At 42.1% G+C, this 19,355-nt stretch overlaps 2 protein-coding genes across 3 annotated transcripts; one reads left to right on the top strand and one right to left on the bottom strand.

The window, feature by feature from the left end:
- Nucleotides 1–13: 13 nt before the first annotated feature.
- Nucleotides 14–10,720, top strand: pusl1 (pseudouridine synthase like 1). Of its 2 annotated transcripts, XM_058055898.2 has the most exons (8): nt 14–656; nt 729–789; nt 1,002–1,189; nt 4,410–4,547; nt 7,637–7,807; nt 9,258–9,312; nt 9,425–9,587; nt 10,596–10,720. In XM_058055898.2, the coding sequence occupies exons 1-8, from the start codon at nt 601–603 to the stop codon at nt 10,652–10,654; spliced, it is 891 nt and encodes a 296-aa protein (XP_057911881.2). In that variant the 5' UTR covers nt 14–600; the 3' UTR covers nt 10,655–10,720. The 2 variants fall into 2 exon arrangements, with proteins under 2 accessions (XP_057911881.2, XP_057911882.2); XM_058055899.2 differs by lacking the exon at nt 4,410–4,547.
- Nucleotides 10,721–10,762: 42 nt separating this feature from the next.
- Nucleotides 10,763–17,276, bottom strand: ddx19b (DEAD-box helicase 19b). The gene is made up of 12 exons (XM_058055897.2): nt 17,048–17,276; nt 16,561–16,600; nt 16,132–16,215; nt 15,269–15,404; nt 15,059–15,151; nt 14,544–14,646; nt 14,276–14,390; nt 14,017–14,194; nt 13,637–13,874; nt 13,125–13,287; nt 12,806–12,997; nt 10,763–12,496 (listed from the first exon to the last, which is right to left on the bottom strand). The coding sequence occupies exons 1-12, from the start codon at nt 17,102–17,104 to the stop codon at nt 12,435–12,437; spliced, it is 1,461 nt and encodes a 486-aa protein (XP_057911880.2). The 5' UTR covers nt 17,105–17,276; the 3' UTR covers nt 10,763–12,434.
- Nucleotides 17,277–19,355: the final 2,079 nt, after the last annotated feature.

Below are 19,355 nucleotides of genomic sequence, written 5' to 3'. Positions count from 1 at the left end.
TCGACACCCCGCCTCAGACTCCAGTTCTTCGGCGCTTCAAGGGAATGTTTTGTTGATTTGTCACTTTTGCCTTACATACTAAGCTACTATTCTTACTCTTACTATTACTACTAATACTATATCCTGCTAACATTGAAAATAGATTCAGTACTATATTCAATATTGCTACAAATTAATACATTGCTACCGAAACAGCATGCACGAGATCGGAAACTCAAACATAACATATATGTAACATGAAATAGAATAATCTCTTCATCCAAAATGTACATCCTTCACATACAATAGCACTGCGCTACGTTATGACGTAATCAAAAGGGGACGTAAAAGAACGCCCTCGAACAGTACGATGCCTGAGTATTAACTCAATTTTTTTGTAGCATGCTAACTGCTAGCCATGTTAACATAACAAGAGTCGCTAGCGGCATGTTTAGCCCGTACTTCCGGACTACAAATGAGAGCGTACCAACACAAAAAGAAGAAGAAGACGAACCGGAAAAGACGAGGAACCGGCACGACCTTTAGCGGTTTAGTTACCAATAATGTTATTATCGTTATATCTGACTGAAGCATCACGTACAAAAATTATAGAAAGAGATCATGTACAACCGGGCACGTTATCTCATCTTTTTCCAATACATTGGAACTAAATACAGGTAGTTTGATCCTCATAATGACTGTTTGTAAACTGCTTACCTCCAGTAAAACTGTTTTTGTATTGTGCACAGTGGTGCAGCCAAAGTACCTCCGCATCAGACTTGGGTAAAAGGGGTCCAAGATCACATAGAGGTAACACTCCATCCATTTATTAACAATCATGCAAACTGCAATACAATCCTACTTATTTCAGAACTATTTATGTGAATTGTTCTAAGGTTTGAGTGTAATTTGTGTAAGTCTTGCTCACAGTTTCTGGGTCAGCACAGAGCAATGAAAAAGTTCTTGGACACAAATGTTTGCAGCCAAATTCCACAACATGTTACTCTCTCCAATGCATACAGGATGCACTGAAGAGGCTGAGACCAGTCATCCCAGTGTCCCTGTACATCTCCAGTAGGACAGATTCGGGCGTCCATGCCCTTTCTAACTCTGCCCACTTTGATTTTCAACGCAAAAACGACAAGCCGCCGTTTACTGAAGACATCCTGGTTGAGGCTCTCAATTTCCACCTGCGCACGGAACAAATTAGGTAAGTAGTACATACCTACCAGGTAACCAGGTATACCTAATCTTTTTATATGCTGGTCCATTTCATGGGTTGGTAGAGTGCTTCACAGAGGTATGCAATATTTTATGTGGAAATGGCACTGTTTAAAAGTATACTTTACAAGTTTTTCATGAAATCTGAGCCAACAAAAATAGCCAAATGTAAAACTAAGTGACATATTCAAACCAGAAAAGTAAGTCACAGAAGTTGACCAGTCAAAGTGCTTCACATTTTAAAATGAACCTCCATAACATACAATAAAATGCAATAATAGATCATGTTAAAAGGAACCTATTATGCTTTTTCCATTTTCCTGTCCTATAAATGTAGTTACAATGTTGTATTCCGGTTTTAAACCATGCCAAAGTTTCAGATAATGAGGTTGCGCATTTGGAAGTGAGCCCTGAAAGAAGTTTTGGATGATTCAAAATGCTCGGTTTCAAAAGGTGTGGTAACACTGACCCTTTGTGACATCACAGAGGGGCGGACTTCCTTATATGGTTCATAGTTAGGAAGCACTTTGGGTGTGTGACCAATCACAGCGGAGTGGGTGTAATAAAGGAAAACAGACCATTTTGGCAGGATGCACAAATGAAAGGAAATACAAAAAGGCTGAAGTTTAAAAAAAAATCGTTTTTCGTCCTATATTCATGGCCGTCTTATTACCGGATCAAACCGGTAACTATTGCTGGGCATGTGTGCGACTGTAGAAATAGGTAAGTCAGACATTGGGAACCAACAGAGAGCTGAGAGTCTGAAGCAGAACGAGCCAATCGGAAAAGAGACGGAAGAGAGAAGCAGGCAGGACAAGCGGGGGAAGCTCCCTGCGTCCCATCACCATCCCGCTAATCCTCAAACCTGTAGCGAGAAGGTTAGAGAGGATTATCTCCACTCTGCTTTTTGCTCTGCAGTATCCATTAACGCTCCCATATGCGGTGAACTAGCTTAGCTGAATGGAAACGACCTAAACTTTGTGATGAACGCAGCTTTTCACAACTTTGATGAATTTGTTTCATTTATAAATATATGTGTTGAGCTTAATATCAATAGTTTACTTATAGCGTATACTGTTTATGTCAATACATAGTGTATTTTAGTTTGTTCGAATGCTAAGGAGGAACCAAATTTGGTTCTTGAGCTGCAAAAAAATTCTAGATAAACATAAAAAACTGCAGCAGGTTCCATTAGAAAACATATAGGTGACCTGACCCCCCCCCCATTCGTTGTAACCTAGTTTCTCCCATTGGTCATACACTGGCAACACACATCTATATGAATCTCTGTGTACAGAAATAGGGCTGTATGTGCATGTATGATGCATAGGGTTGAACAGCATCATTCTCTGCATGTCACCTCCTGCTTACACATGCTTGAATACACACTTACTGTACACAAGCACATGTGGGGCGACACCAATCATACAATAAAACACAACACTAATGCTTATCAGATATGAGACGCCATGTCTGGTCTAAATATCCATAATAGTATCAGTCATAGTAAAGGTATTTGTGGCAACCTGTTGTTTATTTATTTTAAGGTGTGGCATTTTTCTATTTATTGTGCAGAGTTTGAATATAAAGCAGAAATGACCTATTCAGTTACATGGAAATACCCCACAAAGAGAGATTCATTGTTTAACGCGGCTCAAGCTGATATCAAAAGCGACAGACGCCTAAATGTCAGACGCGGGAACTGTCCAGCATCTCCCCTGCTGGAGGCACATCAAAGCGACTCTCACCGTGAAGTGATGCTAAATATTTGAGCGCAAGCGCTTAGCTCCTCTGGGCTTTCTTGCACTCTGACAATGGCGGCGCTTTTGTGTAAAAGCTGCATCGTTGGCATTTTAGACAAAGACTCCTGCACTGTTTTTATGGCTGCCAGTTGAAAATGAGAGCACAACACAAGCGGGGAGAAAATGGATGCTTTAGTTAATATGAAGCGCTGGCCTTGCTGGTGGTGTGAAGGAGGAGAATGTTGATCTCTGGTGAACTCAGTGGTGGTGGACTTTGGCTCAGAATGAAATATTTTAGGATGGGCGACCACGGGGATGACTTGACCTCCCTTTACATCTGCCTGGCTGCCTGCCACAATATAATTTGGACCGCCGGTTTTCCCTGGTTTGCCAGAACATCAGTAGACTGAGGAGGAGGGATCGGTGTTCCCAATGTAGCTTCTTCATCACTTCATGCTCAAAGACTAGGTGGGACACAGTCAGACTAGATAGGACAGCTCTAGTCTAAGAGCTTGCCGCAAGATCCTCTAAACGAGGAGGCAGGTCCAGACAGGATTGGTTGGCTCGTTAGTGATGGAGTGGGGCATCCGTGTGGTATCACCTTCATTAGCATCCCATTTAGATGGACATCATTACATCCTTTAGAGGATAAATAGATTGGATCTTGCCAATCTTGCACCAGGCTCTCATGCTGGTGTTGTCCTACCTAGTCTTTTAGCATGAACTGATGAAGGCCGCTTCACGCTCATAGTGTTTGACATGCTAATGACTGGCCTGGCGTCCATATTACCTTTGCAGTTGTATTGTTTAGACAATGCTGATTTTAAGGGGGCCGCACGGTGTACGAGTGGTTGGCACGCAGACCAGAGTTCAATTCCACCCTCGGCCATCTCTGTGTGGAGTTTGCATGTTCTCCCCGTGCATGCGTGGGTTTTCTCCGGGTACTCCGGTTTCCTCCCCCATTCCAAAAACATGCTAGGTTAATTGGCCACTCCAAATTGTCCATAGGTATGAATGTGAGTGTGAATGGTTGTTTGTCTATATGTGCTCTGTGATTGGCTGGCCACCAGTCCAGGGTGGACCCCGCCTCTGGCCCTAAGACAGCTGGGATAGGCTCCAGCACGCCTGCAACCCTTGTGAGGATAAGCGGTAGAAAATGAATGAATGTACTTTAAGGACCACCTTAGGTTCATTCATTCATTTTCTACCTAACCTAGCATGTTTTTGGAATGTGGGAGGAAACCGGAGTACCCGGAGAAAACCCACGCATGCACGGGGGAGAACATGCAAACTCCACACAGAGATGGCCGAGGGGGGAATTGAACCCTGGTCTCCAAGCTGTGAGGTCTGCGCGCTAACCACCGCCCCCCACCTTAGGTTATCATATCAATTCTGATTAAATGTTTATATTTGTATTCCAGTGTATGTACAAGTACTGACTCTAAAATGTGTTCCCCCCCCTGCCAGTGTCACCCGTGCCTATCGAGTGCCAGATGATTTTCACGCCCGTTACTGTGCACTGTCCCGGACTTATGTCTACCGCATCGCCCTGGGTTCTCATCTTCCCCTTGTGGAACGCGACATGTGCTGGAATCTCCGCCACACGTGAGTTAGCATACATACTGAACATTGTGTGTGTGTGTGTGTGATGTTTTTGATTCCCTTTCATACAGAAACTGAGCTGAAAGTCTGAGCTCAATTTATCACACACACAGCCCCCCCCCCCCCTTGATACATTCCCAACAAGCCTTGCAGAAACAATAGAATGTTAGACACATGAATAATCCACATGTGCCCAGTCGTAACTGCAAATTAGGGCCAGTCAAGTTCGACGTTTTATCTGAGCTGACACTCCAAACACAAACAAAGGACAGCAAGAGTCGAAGGGAACAATAGAAAAGGAAAAGAGATGGACTTATTGGCCAGACTTAGTGCTGCTTACATGATGTTCTCTTGGCCATGATTGGAAGGAGGAGCGTGAAGAAACACATTTCAGGGAGCACATACTGTAGGAGCATTTGTCCTCTTATTTTTTTTTTAGGGAGCGGGGAAAAGTAGGCCAAGATAAGCTGCGGGCTCATATGCATGCAGAGCAACACCCACACTCTCTCTCTCTCTCTCTTTCCTGCTCGGCCTTCCCCTCTTTCCTCTGGCTGGCATATTTGCATCATTATTCTTTCTCACAGTTTCAGCATCCGCCTTAGCCTTCCACCCATGAGCATCCCCGCCTGCCTCGCTTTCATCTGCTCCTCCATCGTCATCAAGAAATATTCTCAACGCAGGTGACACATGTTAAGAAAGCGCAGTTGAGAGCTATTGTTCGGTATGGTTGCGTTTGAAACGACACATTTTTTTCCCACCATTTCAATCGCAATGAGCCCATTCCTTCTGCACCACATGCTAAATTACGAACAGACAAGTCGCGATGGAATGACCCGCCAAAATAGTTCCCATCAAAACACTCGGTGTAGCCCTCCAACACGCTGCCATTTTTTTATTTTAGCAGTTTAAGCCATGATAGCGTGGTCCCCCCTGCCCCAGAATCAAAAATAGTATGATCCAGTCAAATTACACCATTCACCCCGAACCAGGAAGTAGCTAGGAAATGACAAAAGACGACTTTTTTCTTCTCTTCTTCTCCTTTACTTTAACAAACAATCCAGCAATCAGCATAGCAACCAATCATCACATGACCTTTGTTTTGGGTTTGTTAACAAAATGGTGGCAACCTGAAACGGGTCGATCAATCGGTGATTCATTGGAAACTTATTAACGATTCCGTGCTAATGAGCTCTGAGTCACATTAGGCTGCAAGTGGTTAGTATTAGGCCACACAGCTAGGAGACATGTGTTTGATTCCCCCCTCGGGTTTGCATGTTCTCCCCGTGCATGCGTGGGTTTTCTCCGGTACTCCGGTTTCCTCCCACGTTCCAAAAACATGCTAGGTTAATTGGCCACTCCAAATTGTCCATAGGTATGAATGTGAGTGTGAATGGTTGTTTGTCTATATGTGCCCTGGGATTGGCTGGCCACCAGTCCAGGGTGGACCCCGCCTCTCGCCCAAAGACAGCTGGGATAGGCTCCAGCACGCCCGTGACCCTGGTGAGGATAAGCGGTAAATGAATGAATGAATGAGTCACATTAGAATCTGTGCATTTCCGTCATCATTAATGCTGCCCTCTAAATGTCAAAAAAAGGGTCCCGCATCCTACAGCTGATAGTTCTATCTCTGGTGTCTATATCAAAAATAAAGATGAATGCTATTGAGAATGAGAATAATACATTAAGTGAGCTCTCCACTGTCTGCATTCATCATCTTATGTTACCAATTTTAAATGAACATGTCATGCTTTTAATTACTGCGACACCCCCCTACATTCTTCTTTGCGCTCTCTCTCTTTCTATCAGATCATATTTTAGACTTGACATTCGCCGGGAAAGCAGACGTCGGCACTTCCTCCCTCCCTCCATCCCTCCCTCGCTTAATCGACATGCTTTACTTTGTCACGTGGCGTTGTGTCTCAGAAGTACGTTCCAGTTAACCAATGAATTATTCCACTGTGAGTGCCGGAACATGGACACTCTTGGGTGCTAGACTTGCTGCAGTGGAAACTCTACAGTCAAATCCAACTGCAGGTATTTTACTAGTAGTTACTACTAGTGTTTAGTGCACTATATACAGTAGATGAAAGTAAGTCATCTCCCTAAGTCCAGAGTCCTGAACTAAACACGGTGAAGTAGTATTTCACTGCATGAAAGCTTCAAGATAAAATATGTCATATCTATCATTCAGATTTGACTGCACAGCCAAGATGTTTGGGTTTGAATCTGGACCTCTCCGTGTGGAGTTTATATGTCCCGTACCGTCATGGTACGTCTCCATGGGTGTAAATTTAGACCTAAATCTGTAAATCTAAATCTAAATCAAGTATTATTTACATGTTATCGTTGTATTGTATTTATGTGTAATAGATTCATTCATTCAAGTGGAATTTAGGTACAATATGTGCAATACTACACTTTGGTTACTGCAGTTCCACATTTTTGGTTACTGGATAGGTTATTGTTTTTGATGTACGTATATTTACATTTATTCTGGACAGCACCTGCCACTTTTGATATTATATTCTTATTCCTTATTTTATTTTAAATTTTTTTACTTTCTACAAAATGTACCGTGGAGTTGCACTCAAATTTCATTGTGTGCAATACAATGATAATAATGATTCTGATTATACAGGATGAAGAGTCTTGAACCAGTCATGATGTGCTATATATATCACTATATTGACACTTACTATGGTACCCATTATGGCATTGGATGCTCATATCACCGAGTACTTTGGTACGTGACAAAAATTTAAAAAAAAATTAAAATTAAAAAAAATAACTATATTAGGAAAGCAGGAAGTGAACAAATGTAACAGTTACTGATTGTAAAAGTACCAGATGGAGGGGTAGGATTTAATAAGCTTTGCTTCTTCCTACTCCTTTTGGACATGTGGAACTGGGAACTGATTATGATGCACTCAATTGGAATCTGATGCATGTTCAAATGAAATAAAACCATTACCATTACCATTACCATTACCATTATTGATTACATATGATGGAACCGCACTTGATTGGACATGTGACCATGGTACAACAAGTACTGGACCGTTATGAACGTCTTTTTTTGTGTGTGGCATCAGAGAGCTTGACGTCGGCGCCATGAGCGAGGCGGCCGCCACGTTTGTCGGGACTCACGACTTCAGCAGCTTCCGGGCGATCAACTCTGACGTCGCTTTTAAAAGTCCTGTAAAAACGCTGGATGCGGTCAGGATCGAACCCCGGAGGGCATTCATATGCGAGCACTTCCACAGGTAGGACATGTTGAACTACGCACGCCACTAATTGCGTCTGTCTGACGGATGTTTTTTTTTTTCTTACTTAACTCATAGGAATCAATCTAATGATTGATATAACGACTGCTGGAATAAAAAGCGGAGAGTGTGCATGCTGTTCAGGCCTTAGGAATCTATTCCTATATATTATTTCTCAATCTTAAAGCAATTTGAGCTGAAGATCTGTTGAATTTTTTACACTTCCACTGTTGACGTCTGTATTGCACATTCACCAAACTAATGGATGTACACTACTGATGTGATTGTATGGCATGTAGGTTAACGCTTTCATCAATAAGCATTCCAAATACCGTAATCTACCACATGGATGTGGGGAAGGGCGGCTCAGGGGGGGAGACAGGGATTACACATTCAAGGGGGTTAAATACCACTTTGCTAGATATTATTTACCTTGAAATTATAGCTGACAATATGATCAAATGGAGGCTGGTCCGCCATAACATGTATTTGACTCTTTTCAGTGGAATGACTGCTCGGGCCGAGCCTATTTCATGGCTGCCTTGGCGTTTAAGCTGCCATTGTTTTTTTCATGAGGGTCACTATTCTGAGTTACGGCGGTAAAAGAAGAAAGTGAGCGGTGAATTATTGAAAAGCTAAAGGGTGATTTAAATTTTTGATCCTGAAACAGAGGTTGCGGTTTGTCGAGGTTGCCTTTCCTGACAGACATTCTGTGTGCCTGTGTGTGGATGATTGATACCTTTTGGTTCATGGATTCTATTATTGGGATTGGGACTGAATTGTTAGCATAGCAAAACACGTGCAGATATTGAAATTAAGATGTAAAAAGAAAACATGGGAGATGCTTCAGTGTACATGAGCTGCTATCAATATACTCTATGTCACATAGAATTACTAAATTTGCATTTGACCTTAATCTTCGCTTGCCCCATCCCAAAAAAAAAAATCTAAAAGTCAGTTTTGGAATGAGGCATAAAATTGCCAAAGACAGGCGGCAGTCGCAGATGCCAACTTTTCCTATATGCATGTCAAATAATCCAGTTGGGTCTAAGCCGCAGTGGCGTACTAAGCGTGACATTTGAACGAATATGGGACCAAATGTCTAAACAATGACGCCACAAAATAACACAAAAAATGGTTGTTTTACATGAAAATATTTTTTTTGTATAAACACCAACATAAAATTGCCCCAAACATAATCTTTTCTATTGTGGAGTGGCATCATCACCTCTGAGTTGAGTTAATGTGCCTCATTCACGTTTTGCATCATGGCCAATTATACCCCCTTGAACTCACCGCTGCCACAAATAGATTGCAGCCCTGCGGTAACCACTGATATTGTTTAACGAATACTTCATTACTATCCTAGTAAAGGCTGATTTTCATTGCATTGTGTAAACAGGTGTACTCAATGTTGTATTTTTATATGCATCCATATTGTTTCTTGCAGAGACGTTCCATTGTGGGAGCTGACCTTCCAAAGCAAATCTTTCCTATATAGGCAGGTATGTTCAAAGACCTTCTGTTGTTGCAAATGCGTCAGGAAACAATAACATTGATTTCATACTATCCCCCATTGTAATAATAATTACAATAAACGCCACGTGGTCGTTGTAGGTGCGCCGAATGACAGGGGCTCTGGTGGCCGTGGGACAGGGGAGGATCACGCTTACCAAACTGAGAGAGATTATGGAGGCTCGCGACTCGTTGGCCTACCCTTCGACCATGACCGCTCCGGCCCGGGGCCTCTTCCTCACCAGGGTGAACTACAACGAGTCGGGTAAGCGAGTGGCTATACGTGTTATGCTATGTTTTCATGTTTTTTTGCTGATCATTGGCGTTCCATGAGGTACTGGTGACATTATGGCTCCTTTGGCATCAGATTATAAGATCTTATTCCCTATGAAATTGCTATAATAAATTAAAAATAGCGGGGGGGCGCCCATACAACTACCGACAACTCTAGTCTAGTGTAAATTTCTGCAGATATGACTGAGCACCAATGGTTCAAAGCCCCCCACCCCCCCTACAACTCACCCAAAGTCCGATAGGTAACACTTCTGAACTGTAACTATGACAAATTGGACTCATTTTAAACAAAATTAAATTAGAAAATGCATGTTTCTAATAGAAGTCCATGGGACTTTTTGTCCTTGAGGGACTCGAAAGGTTGGACATTTTGAATCGGACCCTGCAAAAAAAAATAACTAGGCATCAAACTAAATTTTACGGCTAATATCATCTATAGTTAAGCCTGATCTTTGACTTACAGCCCCCAAAAATCAGTGACATCACTCAGTCAAAGGGGCATTTAGAGGGTCAATATAATAAAAATATTGTACAGTAAATACTAGGGGTGTCATGAGAAAGACACAAGATTTGAGTACAATAAAAAATTAAAAAATAAAAATATATGCAACACTCTGTGTGCATGCTAGCAGCCCCGCCTCCACCCACTGAGACAAAGAGACCGTATGACTCTCTCCATTCATGCTGTTGTTCTATGGAACAAACGTGCTAAGATGCAGCTTAAGCTTTATTCCTGCCTGATCGGAGGCGAGAGACGAGGAAAACAGACAACAAAATTAGAGTTAATTTATTGTGTGATTAATTAATTATCGTCCCAGGTCTAGTGTCATATTTTACACACAACTAGTACATAGTCATTATTAAAGGCAGAACTATTGGGATTGTATGAGGTTGTACAAGTAGTACATAATTCTTTAGTCCAATAGCGTACATGCAAGCGTCCCCCTTAAAGTCACTGACACTCCGTTTGTTCCATCAGATCTCCTCCTGTCACCACAAACGTCAGCATCCGCACCTTCCATTGGAGTCGACGAGTAACACAACTCATCTACTCAAGTGTATAAATCATGTTTACATTTGAAACCTTTGTTGGTTCATACCGAATTCCTTCCGACTCACACAAGTAAAAAGGACGATGGCAAGAGATGAACATTTACATGTTTTTAATTCATACTGAAGCATACATGACTTGTCCATGAATGCAGCCAAGCTACAAGTCGGCCATTGACAAAACCCACTCGGAGCCTACCTTGTTTCAAACAGGACACGTTAAGCCTAACCCCGGATTTGAGTCTCTCCTAATATCAAAACAAGGTTTACAACATGTGGAGTGTTAACACTAGCTAGCACAAACTGCTGTCCAACAGTGAGTGGTGTCCCGTGGAGAAAGTGCACAGGCGCACATGCTCGCTCTACGTGTACATCCAAATAAAAACAGCAGGCCTAAAAAGGTTTTCCATAGATAATCCATATCGCTCTAGCTCGCCTCCCAATTTGGCTGCATCTACTTCCTGCGCGCTGTCCGTAAACAGTCCATAGAATAAAAGTGTACCACCACTGGCAGTTGTGTCAGTGCCGATGGGGGTCGGATGAGGGTTTTTTTTGACGTTCCAGGAGAACAAATTAAAATAGTCACCCACATAATACACACAGTCAATGTTTTCTTTAGAATTGCTGTCCATCAAAGTTGAATCTCATGAGGAATGTTTTTTTTTTGCACTTCTCAGAAGTGACCCTATCAATAAATCAGTCGTGTTATTTATTTGACCCTACGATTTTAAATGCGTACACAAGTACACGTCTATCACGCAGCCGTGTTGTAGCAACACAGCGATGATTGGCGTAGGTCCTCAAGTCAATTCAGCATTTGGTTTAAGAGGATTCAATACGGAAAAATATCAAGTCTTACTCAGCACGTTAAGCCCAATATTTTTGGATTATCAATAACAAAATCATATGTGTATATATAATGCACTTGAGGAAGGCTTTGTGTATTTATCTCACTCACAACCATTAAGTGTGCAGTCTGCATGAATGAGAACAAACCACAGCTCAAGTCCGACCCTGATTGAGACTCAAACAATAGGGAAAAAAAAATCAGGTCCAAATTCGGAAGGAATCAAAGCATTATGTGGCAAATGTTTAAAAAAAGATGAAGTCTAAAAGCTACCGCCGCGCATCCCAAATTGTTTTAAAACACTATAAATAAATGAAGGAGGCAGACGTGCCGTTGATGCGGAGTTATGTGGTATCTCTTCCGGCAGCCATTTTGGCATTTGGCTAAGCACCCTGAAAGCTAAAGTTGAGGTTAATTTGAAATTCATTTCTGTCATGTGAGTACAGGTATACACCGAGTTTGCATAGACCCTTCAAGCATCACCGTCGTCATCCAAAATGTTGCAACAGCATACCCAACTTCACCCTTTCTTACTGGCTGTGGAAGCGGCCATACATTCAACTTGGCTCGTTCGAATCAACAGCCTTGTTTTTTTGTTTTCTGGTCGGGAATCTCGACTGTTTCACGTGTACAAGATGAGTCGCATTTTTAACATCACAACTCAAAGCTTTATTTCAAGAAGTAAAAGAGTGAAATGGGGTATGTTTCATTTACAAAATCACGTGTTTCACTCAAGTCCCTGTCTCCTGTGTGTGTAAACATGTGCAATATTGGTAGTTGTCCTTGGTTTTTTTTTTTCTTTCTGACAGCTTTAAAAAAAAAAAAAAAAAAGCAACACTAAAAACCTAAAACGTAGCATAGAGAAGCGTTACAGTCCTTGGAGAGCACAGAAGTAGTCCCGTCTTCAGCCACTTGTTTTATTTAGCTGGCGATTTTCTCGATTTCATCCAGGTCGTGTGTGTCTAGCTTCTCAATTTTCTTATCTGCAATAACAGACAAGCACAATTGGACATATGTTAGGTATCCTAAAAATGAATTATATTTTATTGCTGAAAGCATTTCTGTCTTGGGGGACACATTTTTTTTCCACACATAATGGTGTCCTATACCTGTATAACCTAACCCCCACTTTAACTTCGATGTGAATGTTTGTATTCTGTTACTTGAAGATGTGTTAGAACTTGGGAGTAATTCCATGATATATGTGACAAGGGTACAGTATGCCCTGTTCTTTGGCCACAGGACCTCTCCTTTCTCTCCAAGCAGTTAAAAGTAACGAAGGTAACACTTACTAAAATGCTCTTGGATCCTGTTGAGGATGTTCATACTCATCCTGCTGTCCACCATGTTGATGGCCAGCCCTCTTTTGCCGAATCGGCCCGTGCGGCCAATCCTGTGCAGATACGTCTCGTTGTCTGGGTTGCCATCTCGGTCCACTGGCAAGTCGAAATTGATCACCACCGATACTTGCTCGACATCGATTCCTAAAGCACGACATGGAAAGTGAAGAATATAACAGTATAATGGTGAAAATTAAAAATATGCATCTATTTTTTCCATCGATGTTTTATAATTATTTTTTTTTAAATAAATTGTACGAGTATTCTTCACCTCGAGCGCAGACATTTGTAGTAACAAGGACCTTCTCCTTTCCATCTCGGAATCGTTCAATGACTGCAGCCCTCTGCTCCACCTGCATCTCCCCGCTAAGCAGCGCCACCTGGTGGTTCTCTCGGGAAAGTTCCCCTGCCAGCCAGCCAGCAGTCTTCCTTGTCTGCATCACACAGAAGAAAATAGTGTTGGCACTTTGCTAACCAGTTTGGACAATTGTGCAATAAAAAATGTGTTCTTCAAAATATAAACTGATGCAAGTGAAAAAGAAAAAAAAACATTTAAATGGTTCAGCATTGGCAATGTCATTCACTGTAGAAGCAATGTGTACTTGGACAAGAAGTATCATGTCAATTCCCAATACATGAATCTGACCTATAGGTAGTCATGCATATTAGTGTAGGCAGTAAGTTGGGTTTAATTAAAAGACCCGACTGTGATGAGTGTGAATAGAGGGACGGAAACAAGGAAAACCGCTTGTCTGAATTGGAAAGTTCTGGCGTGTCACTCACATGACAGAAGATCATGGCCTGGGCGATGGTGATGGCGCCGTAGATGTTACACAGGGCTTCAAACTTCTCCTCCTTGCTGTTGCATAACACATAGTACTGTTTGATAGTATCCAGTGTCTCTTCCTCTCGCTTCAGTTTGATGATGTTGGGGTCAGGCACGATGCTCTTGGCGAAGTCCCACACTGTCTCCTCAAATGTGGCTGAGAACAACAACATCTGGCAGTTATTGGGCAGCATCCTGTGTGGCAGGGGACAGAAAAGCGTCACATGCTTTTATTTTAAGGGCTTTTTCCACTTCAAATTCAATTGTTTTTAGTTTGCATTCTAGACCGTAAAAGGTTCCATTTGGAGCTGATTAAAAAAAAAAAAAGCATTCCCACCTCTTGATGCGGATGCTGTGGTCTTTGTGACCCTGCGTTGCAATCATGACGTCAGCCTCGTCCAGCACAAACACACGAATCTTCTTGGGATCTATGAACTTCAACTTGCTGCACCAATCCAACATAGTGCCAGGGGTGCCAATGACTATCTGTTCCTGCAGCTTCATGCCTCGCTGCACTGCAACGTTCCAAGAGGTAAGCGAGCGTCAACCAAAGATGTCAGGACATGAGGAAAAACAAGAGTGGGAAAAAGGCTTACGTTTATTTCCTCGGATGGCATAGACTAACTTCACCTCCGGATAGTGTTTGCCCATCTGCTCGATGACTTTGCCGGTCTGAAGGGCCAGTTCATAGGTGGGTGACAAACACAGGCACTGGTGGTGGAAATGCAACAAGGGGTTTGAAGGTTTAATGAACGTCAAAGTCTCAAGACTCGCTTGCAGAAAAGTAGGTCACACATTGACTAATCTTGAAAAATAGATATCTATTAAAGTCACAGAAGAGTTAACCAAAAAAAAAAAACCTACCTGGGGATACTTGTAGTCTGGATTAACATGGCTGAGCATGGCGAGGACAAAGGCGGCCGTTTTTCCTGTTCCTGACTGGGACTGGGCAATCAGATTCTGTGGACTAAGCAAAAAGGTAAAGAAAAAGTTGTATCAAAATAACACAATTAGCCAGGATGTGGTGAACAGCGCTCTTATTTTGAAGGCCGGAATTGTTGTGTGTGTTGAGATGCAAGGACTCAAGAATAAAACATGCCTCCCCTCCTTACTTCACTCAGAACTTGCACAACATCAGCGGGCATAAAAGGTTTGATTGTATGAAAAAGTGGTAAAACAAACTCATAGAGCCCAACTAGCATGCTCTGCTAAACCTTGTGACGACATGCTGCCACAATAACAGCATTTCATTCACAATTTCCACAAGATTACGTGTTGAACAGCAGATTCTGTTTTCATAGGCCAATTCCGCGATTCCATTAATATGGAATTCATCGTACTCAATAAGGTCATGAGTCTTGCGTGATATTAATACTCACGGTTCAGCTAGCATCATGGGTAAGGCGGTCTCCTGGATTTTGGATGGCCGGTTAAAACCCATACCATAGACTCCTTGAAGGAGCTGCGGTTTGCTGCACACAGAAAAATGAATCAACTCATTATAGTCAACATCCATATGATTGCAGATTATTCATTAATTACACATCATCCAGATCACAATCAATGAGAAATAAGAGATATACACTTACAGCCGTAACTCCTCAAATGATTTCACAGAGAAGAGCGGAGAGTTAGGATCCTTTTGAAGGACTTCTACTTGATTAGTGTTGTTGACAAGATTACTTCGGATCAGTTTGTTCAACAAAGACTGGGCTGCTTTGTCCTCTGGGGAAACAAACAGAAACAAAAAAGACAATCCAATTAGCCAATTGGGTGTAAATTCTAGGAAGTTGTTCTAAAATGCCAACTGTGATGATGTTGCTACTATGGAACCCATGCTATTGCTTTTCTGTCTATTATCTAGCTGCTGCCCGCCCTATGTTATGGCTGGGTTATGGCTGCATCTTCAATGCCACTTGTCCTCAGAGTGGCGAGGGTAAGCTGGAGCCTATCCCAGCTGACTTTGAATGAGAGTCTGGGTACACCCTGGACTGCCCAGTCCATGTAAATGGCTTTGTTGGCCCTGATTTGTTCTTTGAGGAACTTTTATGTACAAATTTAACAGCTCATACTCCAGAGGAGGCTGCACGGTGAGCGAGTGGTTAACACAGCTAGGAGACCCGAGTTTGATTCCACCCTCAGGCATCTCCGTGTGGATTGGAGTTTGCATGTTCTACCCGTGCATGCGTGGGTTTTCTCCGGGTACTCCGGTTTTCTCCTCCATTCCAAAAACACGCTAGGTTAATTGGCCACAGGTATGAATGAGAGTGTGAATGGTTGTTTGTCTATATGTGCCCTGTGATTGGCTGGCAACCAGTCCAGTGTGTACCCCGACTCTCTCGAATACTCCAAATGAGATACCCAGGCTCAGAAGGCCATACAAAAGAAATCAAGGGAATCCGAAAGAAAACTGTTTAAAACAAAAACAGTTGCAGCAGTCAAGTAAGCTCACCATTTTCATCATCATCTGCAGTCTTCTTATCACCTCCAGCCTCCGACTTTGCAGCTGCACTCTCTGCTGACAGTAAAGATGTGCCTGCATTGACAGAGTAGTACATTTAATGACAACCATACATGTAACGTCCAAAACAGTAAATGAAATAAATGCAGTGGGAAAATGCTGCAATCGAATCAGCAGTGCAAGATTTAAAAAATTGAATAGAAAGTAAAACATTGCAAACTAGCCACTGATTTATGCAATTGTTGTTGCATCATGTGATTGCAGCATTCTAGTTTGCATGTTTTCCACATTGAATTTCTATTATGATGTGTTTTTGGATAATTGTTGCTGCTCGTTTGCCCCAATCGGCCACCGTACAATAATCACAAGCCTGTTAAAGGTGAGCAGAGGTGTCTCAGCAGCTTTGCCAACTGCACATACCGTTTTCCCCAGGCTTCTCTTTTAATTGAAGGTTGCCCATCTGCAAAGAAAAACCGGATGAGAAAATGTACACATGTGCTGTAGCAACACAATTAAGTTTTTAAAGTCCTGACGAACACAAACAAATGCTTGACACGTAACACTTGACAAGCACAAACTAAGCAGCAACCAGAACGTTGACTTATTCAGCTTAGCTATTTTGGAGCCTCTTGCATCATCACTTGCCGGCCAGCTAAAGCTGCCCCAATCAATTACCGCGAAAGCTCACATTGCTAAGCTAGCAAGGCGCTTGGTACGCATCCTGTCTTTACAAGCGAATTCGGTGCAGGCTGTATTCAAACTTTCCAGTGAATGCGGATATCTAGAGGAACAGTGTATCCACTCTCTAAACGTGACAAATAAAATGTAAGCAACATTGATTTATCAAGGCTAGGCCCGAGACCACAACACGTCTCAAGGCTAGCATAAGGCTAACTAGCATATTTACCGATTCCGCCGCAGCCTCTTGCTCGTCCACTGCCTGGGCCCAGGAGTCTGAAGCCATTATCTCTTCTGTTCGTATTATTGTTTTAAAAAACTCAAATGTGAAAACTGTCTCCAAGAAACAATACAAAAGATAGCAATGTGAAGTGTTCTTCACAATGGCGTGTGGATACTACTGATGGACCTTTCGTGAACGATGTGGCGCCTACAGTCTGTTCCTTGAAGAATACGACAGAGACCGGCCCTGTGACGGCATTGGGCTGTTTTTCTGTGAAAGGCGCACGTCTTTGATCAAATCGGTGGTGCCGGATGTGGCGACACTGAGCAGAAGGTCGAGTTACACACTGTTTAAAATGTAAAATATAAAAACAAACTGTACAAACAATATATAATCAGAGATTGGACCATTTTTGGGTTGGGTCGTTGTTATTATAATTTGTTTTTGGAAGAATATTAATTCATGTTGAACATATAAATAAAGCCATATAATTAACACACATTCAATATAATTATTTAATTATTTTATATTAGAAATTTCAATTTCAGCAACAAAAACTCAGAGGAGCCATTTGGGAGCATGACTCTTTTTAGGGAACGTGCCAAAAAACGGCTCTCTGAAAAGAGCCGAAATTCCCATCACAAGCGTGCGATTGGGAGCCTTGTGCAACCAATTAGTCGACCGAGTAGAATCCTAATGCACGCCAGGCTAGTTCCTCGGCTTAATAAAGTTCCCACCACAGACAGCACGTAGCACGTAGAATACATTTTCTAGTAGTTGAAATACTTATTCGTATTGTTTATTTATTATATATTATTTATTTTCTTTTTTTTAATCTTTCAACAATTTCCCCTTTTTGTTGCTTTACATTAGGGTAATCGATGGCTATACACATTCTGTATTATTTTCTCTCCCTATTAGAAAATTGTGACACCTAAATACAGGAACTGAACAAAGCTTTTAATTACAAAATATAAACACAAAAAATATGTGTGAAACAAATAAACTATACTGTTCCAAACCATATACTCTCTCCGGTTCCTGGTACTGTGTGTGTGTGTTGGAAGTGACCATCACTTAAGGAACACAGAGGTCACCTCTGCAGCCAGAGTGCTGTGACTGTCTACTCATTAACTGAATGCAGACTTGATTTCCACACTTCCACAGTTCCACTCAGGTAGCTGACACAGATGATGACAGTGGTTTTGGATTATGCTGCAGAATATCGCACATTGATCAGTTCTGCAAAACGGCGTCCAAGACACACTGCTCCTTGAGCCGCAATCCTATCCTACGTGGTTAGCATAAGTTAGCGGGCGCCTGACCACATGTGAGTGAGAATGCATCATCATCAGTTTTGGAGACAAGCTTGTCAAAGGCTTGAAAGAGAGTTTGTGGCGGCGTCCAATCAGAGGCCTTGCCGGAGGTATCCATGGCAACTGAAAGAGTAAAAGTAAGATTTGAAGTCTCCGGAGAATTTGGAAAAGACGGAAGGACCTTGGGTTGCCACATGAGGACTCACTTTAGGGAGCGTATATGTTTTTTATTTAGCATGGCTTGTATATAAGTGATAGCTGCAATTTAAAAATAAACCCATTCAACTTCCTTATGTATATTTTAGGCTCCAATGAGGATGAATGTGTGTTATTTAAAAATATTGCAAATGCACATTCTTCAAATACATAGATGCATATACACATTGAAGAAAAAACTAATGTGATGTAAAAGCCATCTTATGCCATGATGGATACATACTGTAGCACTTGAGTGCTCTCTTGTGGTGGTTGTCTATTTTCGGGGTGATAGGCCACTTGAAGCTGAAGAGCACGAGAGATAAGATGGAGATGTGGAAGCAGGAAGAATGGAGAAACCTTGAGTTTCTGCCAACGCAGTTATGTAACGTCCACTATTTACTTTGCATCTTTTCATTTCATGATCATGTCATGTCTTTGGTTTGCAGTTGGAGCTGATGTGCATTTAAATGTGAATGGGGGGAAGCTGCAGTATGCACCATTCCTCCTCAAATAGTGGGGCAGACCCCCCCTGGGGGGTCCACAAGAGGCCGAGTTGCACTATACTTTTTATACTTTTCTGAAAATTACTAATCACACAGCCATTATTTTGAAAATGTCACACTACAAGTTGAAATTAGTGTTTCCTTCAATAACGTGAAGCTCCCCGGGGCCAGCAGCACTCATGGAGCCTCGGACGATAGGGGGGTCTTGTGCACTAAGCCGTAATGACAGGTGGTTTCTTTCCTGTATTTGAGTAGAAATTGTGTAAAGGCAGGAATTTATGCTTAAGAAAATGTTAA

This window comes from Doryrhamphus excisus, linkage group LG18 (genome assembly GCF_037039965.1).
Source record: "Doryrhamphus excisus strain RoL-2023G ecotype Guam linkage group LG18, RoL_Dexc_Guam_v1.1, whole genome shotgun sequence".
Lineage (NCBI taxonomy): Eukaryota > Metazoa > Chordata > Actinopteri > Syngnathiformes > Syngnathidae > Doryrhamphus > Doryrhamphus excisus.
Note: the sequence above shows the minus strand (reverse complement) of the source record. Positions and strands in the feature narration are given on the sequence as shown.

Bases quoted from the DNA above. Each gene is read 5' to 3' on its own strand.
- pusl1 (XM_058055898.2), top strand. From the start codon at position 601: ATGTACAACCGGGCACGTTATCTCATCTTTTTCCAATACATTGGAACT. The intron at 7,808-9,257 runs GTAGGACATGTT...TGTTTCTTGCAG, and splicing joins ATATGCGAGCACTTCCACAG to AGACGTTCCATTGTGGGAGC. The intron at 9,588-10,595 runs GTAAGCGAGTGG...TTGTTCCATCAG, and splicing joins GGTGAACTACAACGAGTCGG to ATCTCCTCCTGTCACCACAA.
- ddx19b (XM_058055897.2), bottom strand. From the start codon at position 17,104: ATGGCTTCAGACTCCTGGGCCCAGGCAGTGGACGAGCAAGAGGCTGCG. The intron at 16,601-17,047 runs GTAAATATGCTA...TTTTCTTTGCAG, and splicing joins AAGAGGCTGCGGCGGAATCG to ATGGGCAACCTTCAATTAAA. The intron at 15,152-15,268 runs GTAAGTGTATAT...TTCTGTGTGCAG, and splicing joins TCATTTGAGGAGTTACGGCT to CAAACCGCAGCTCCTTCAAG.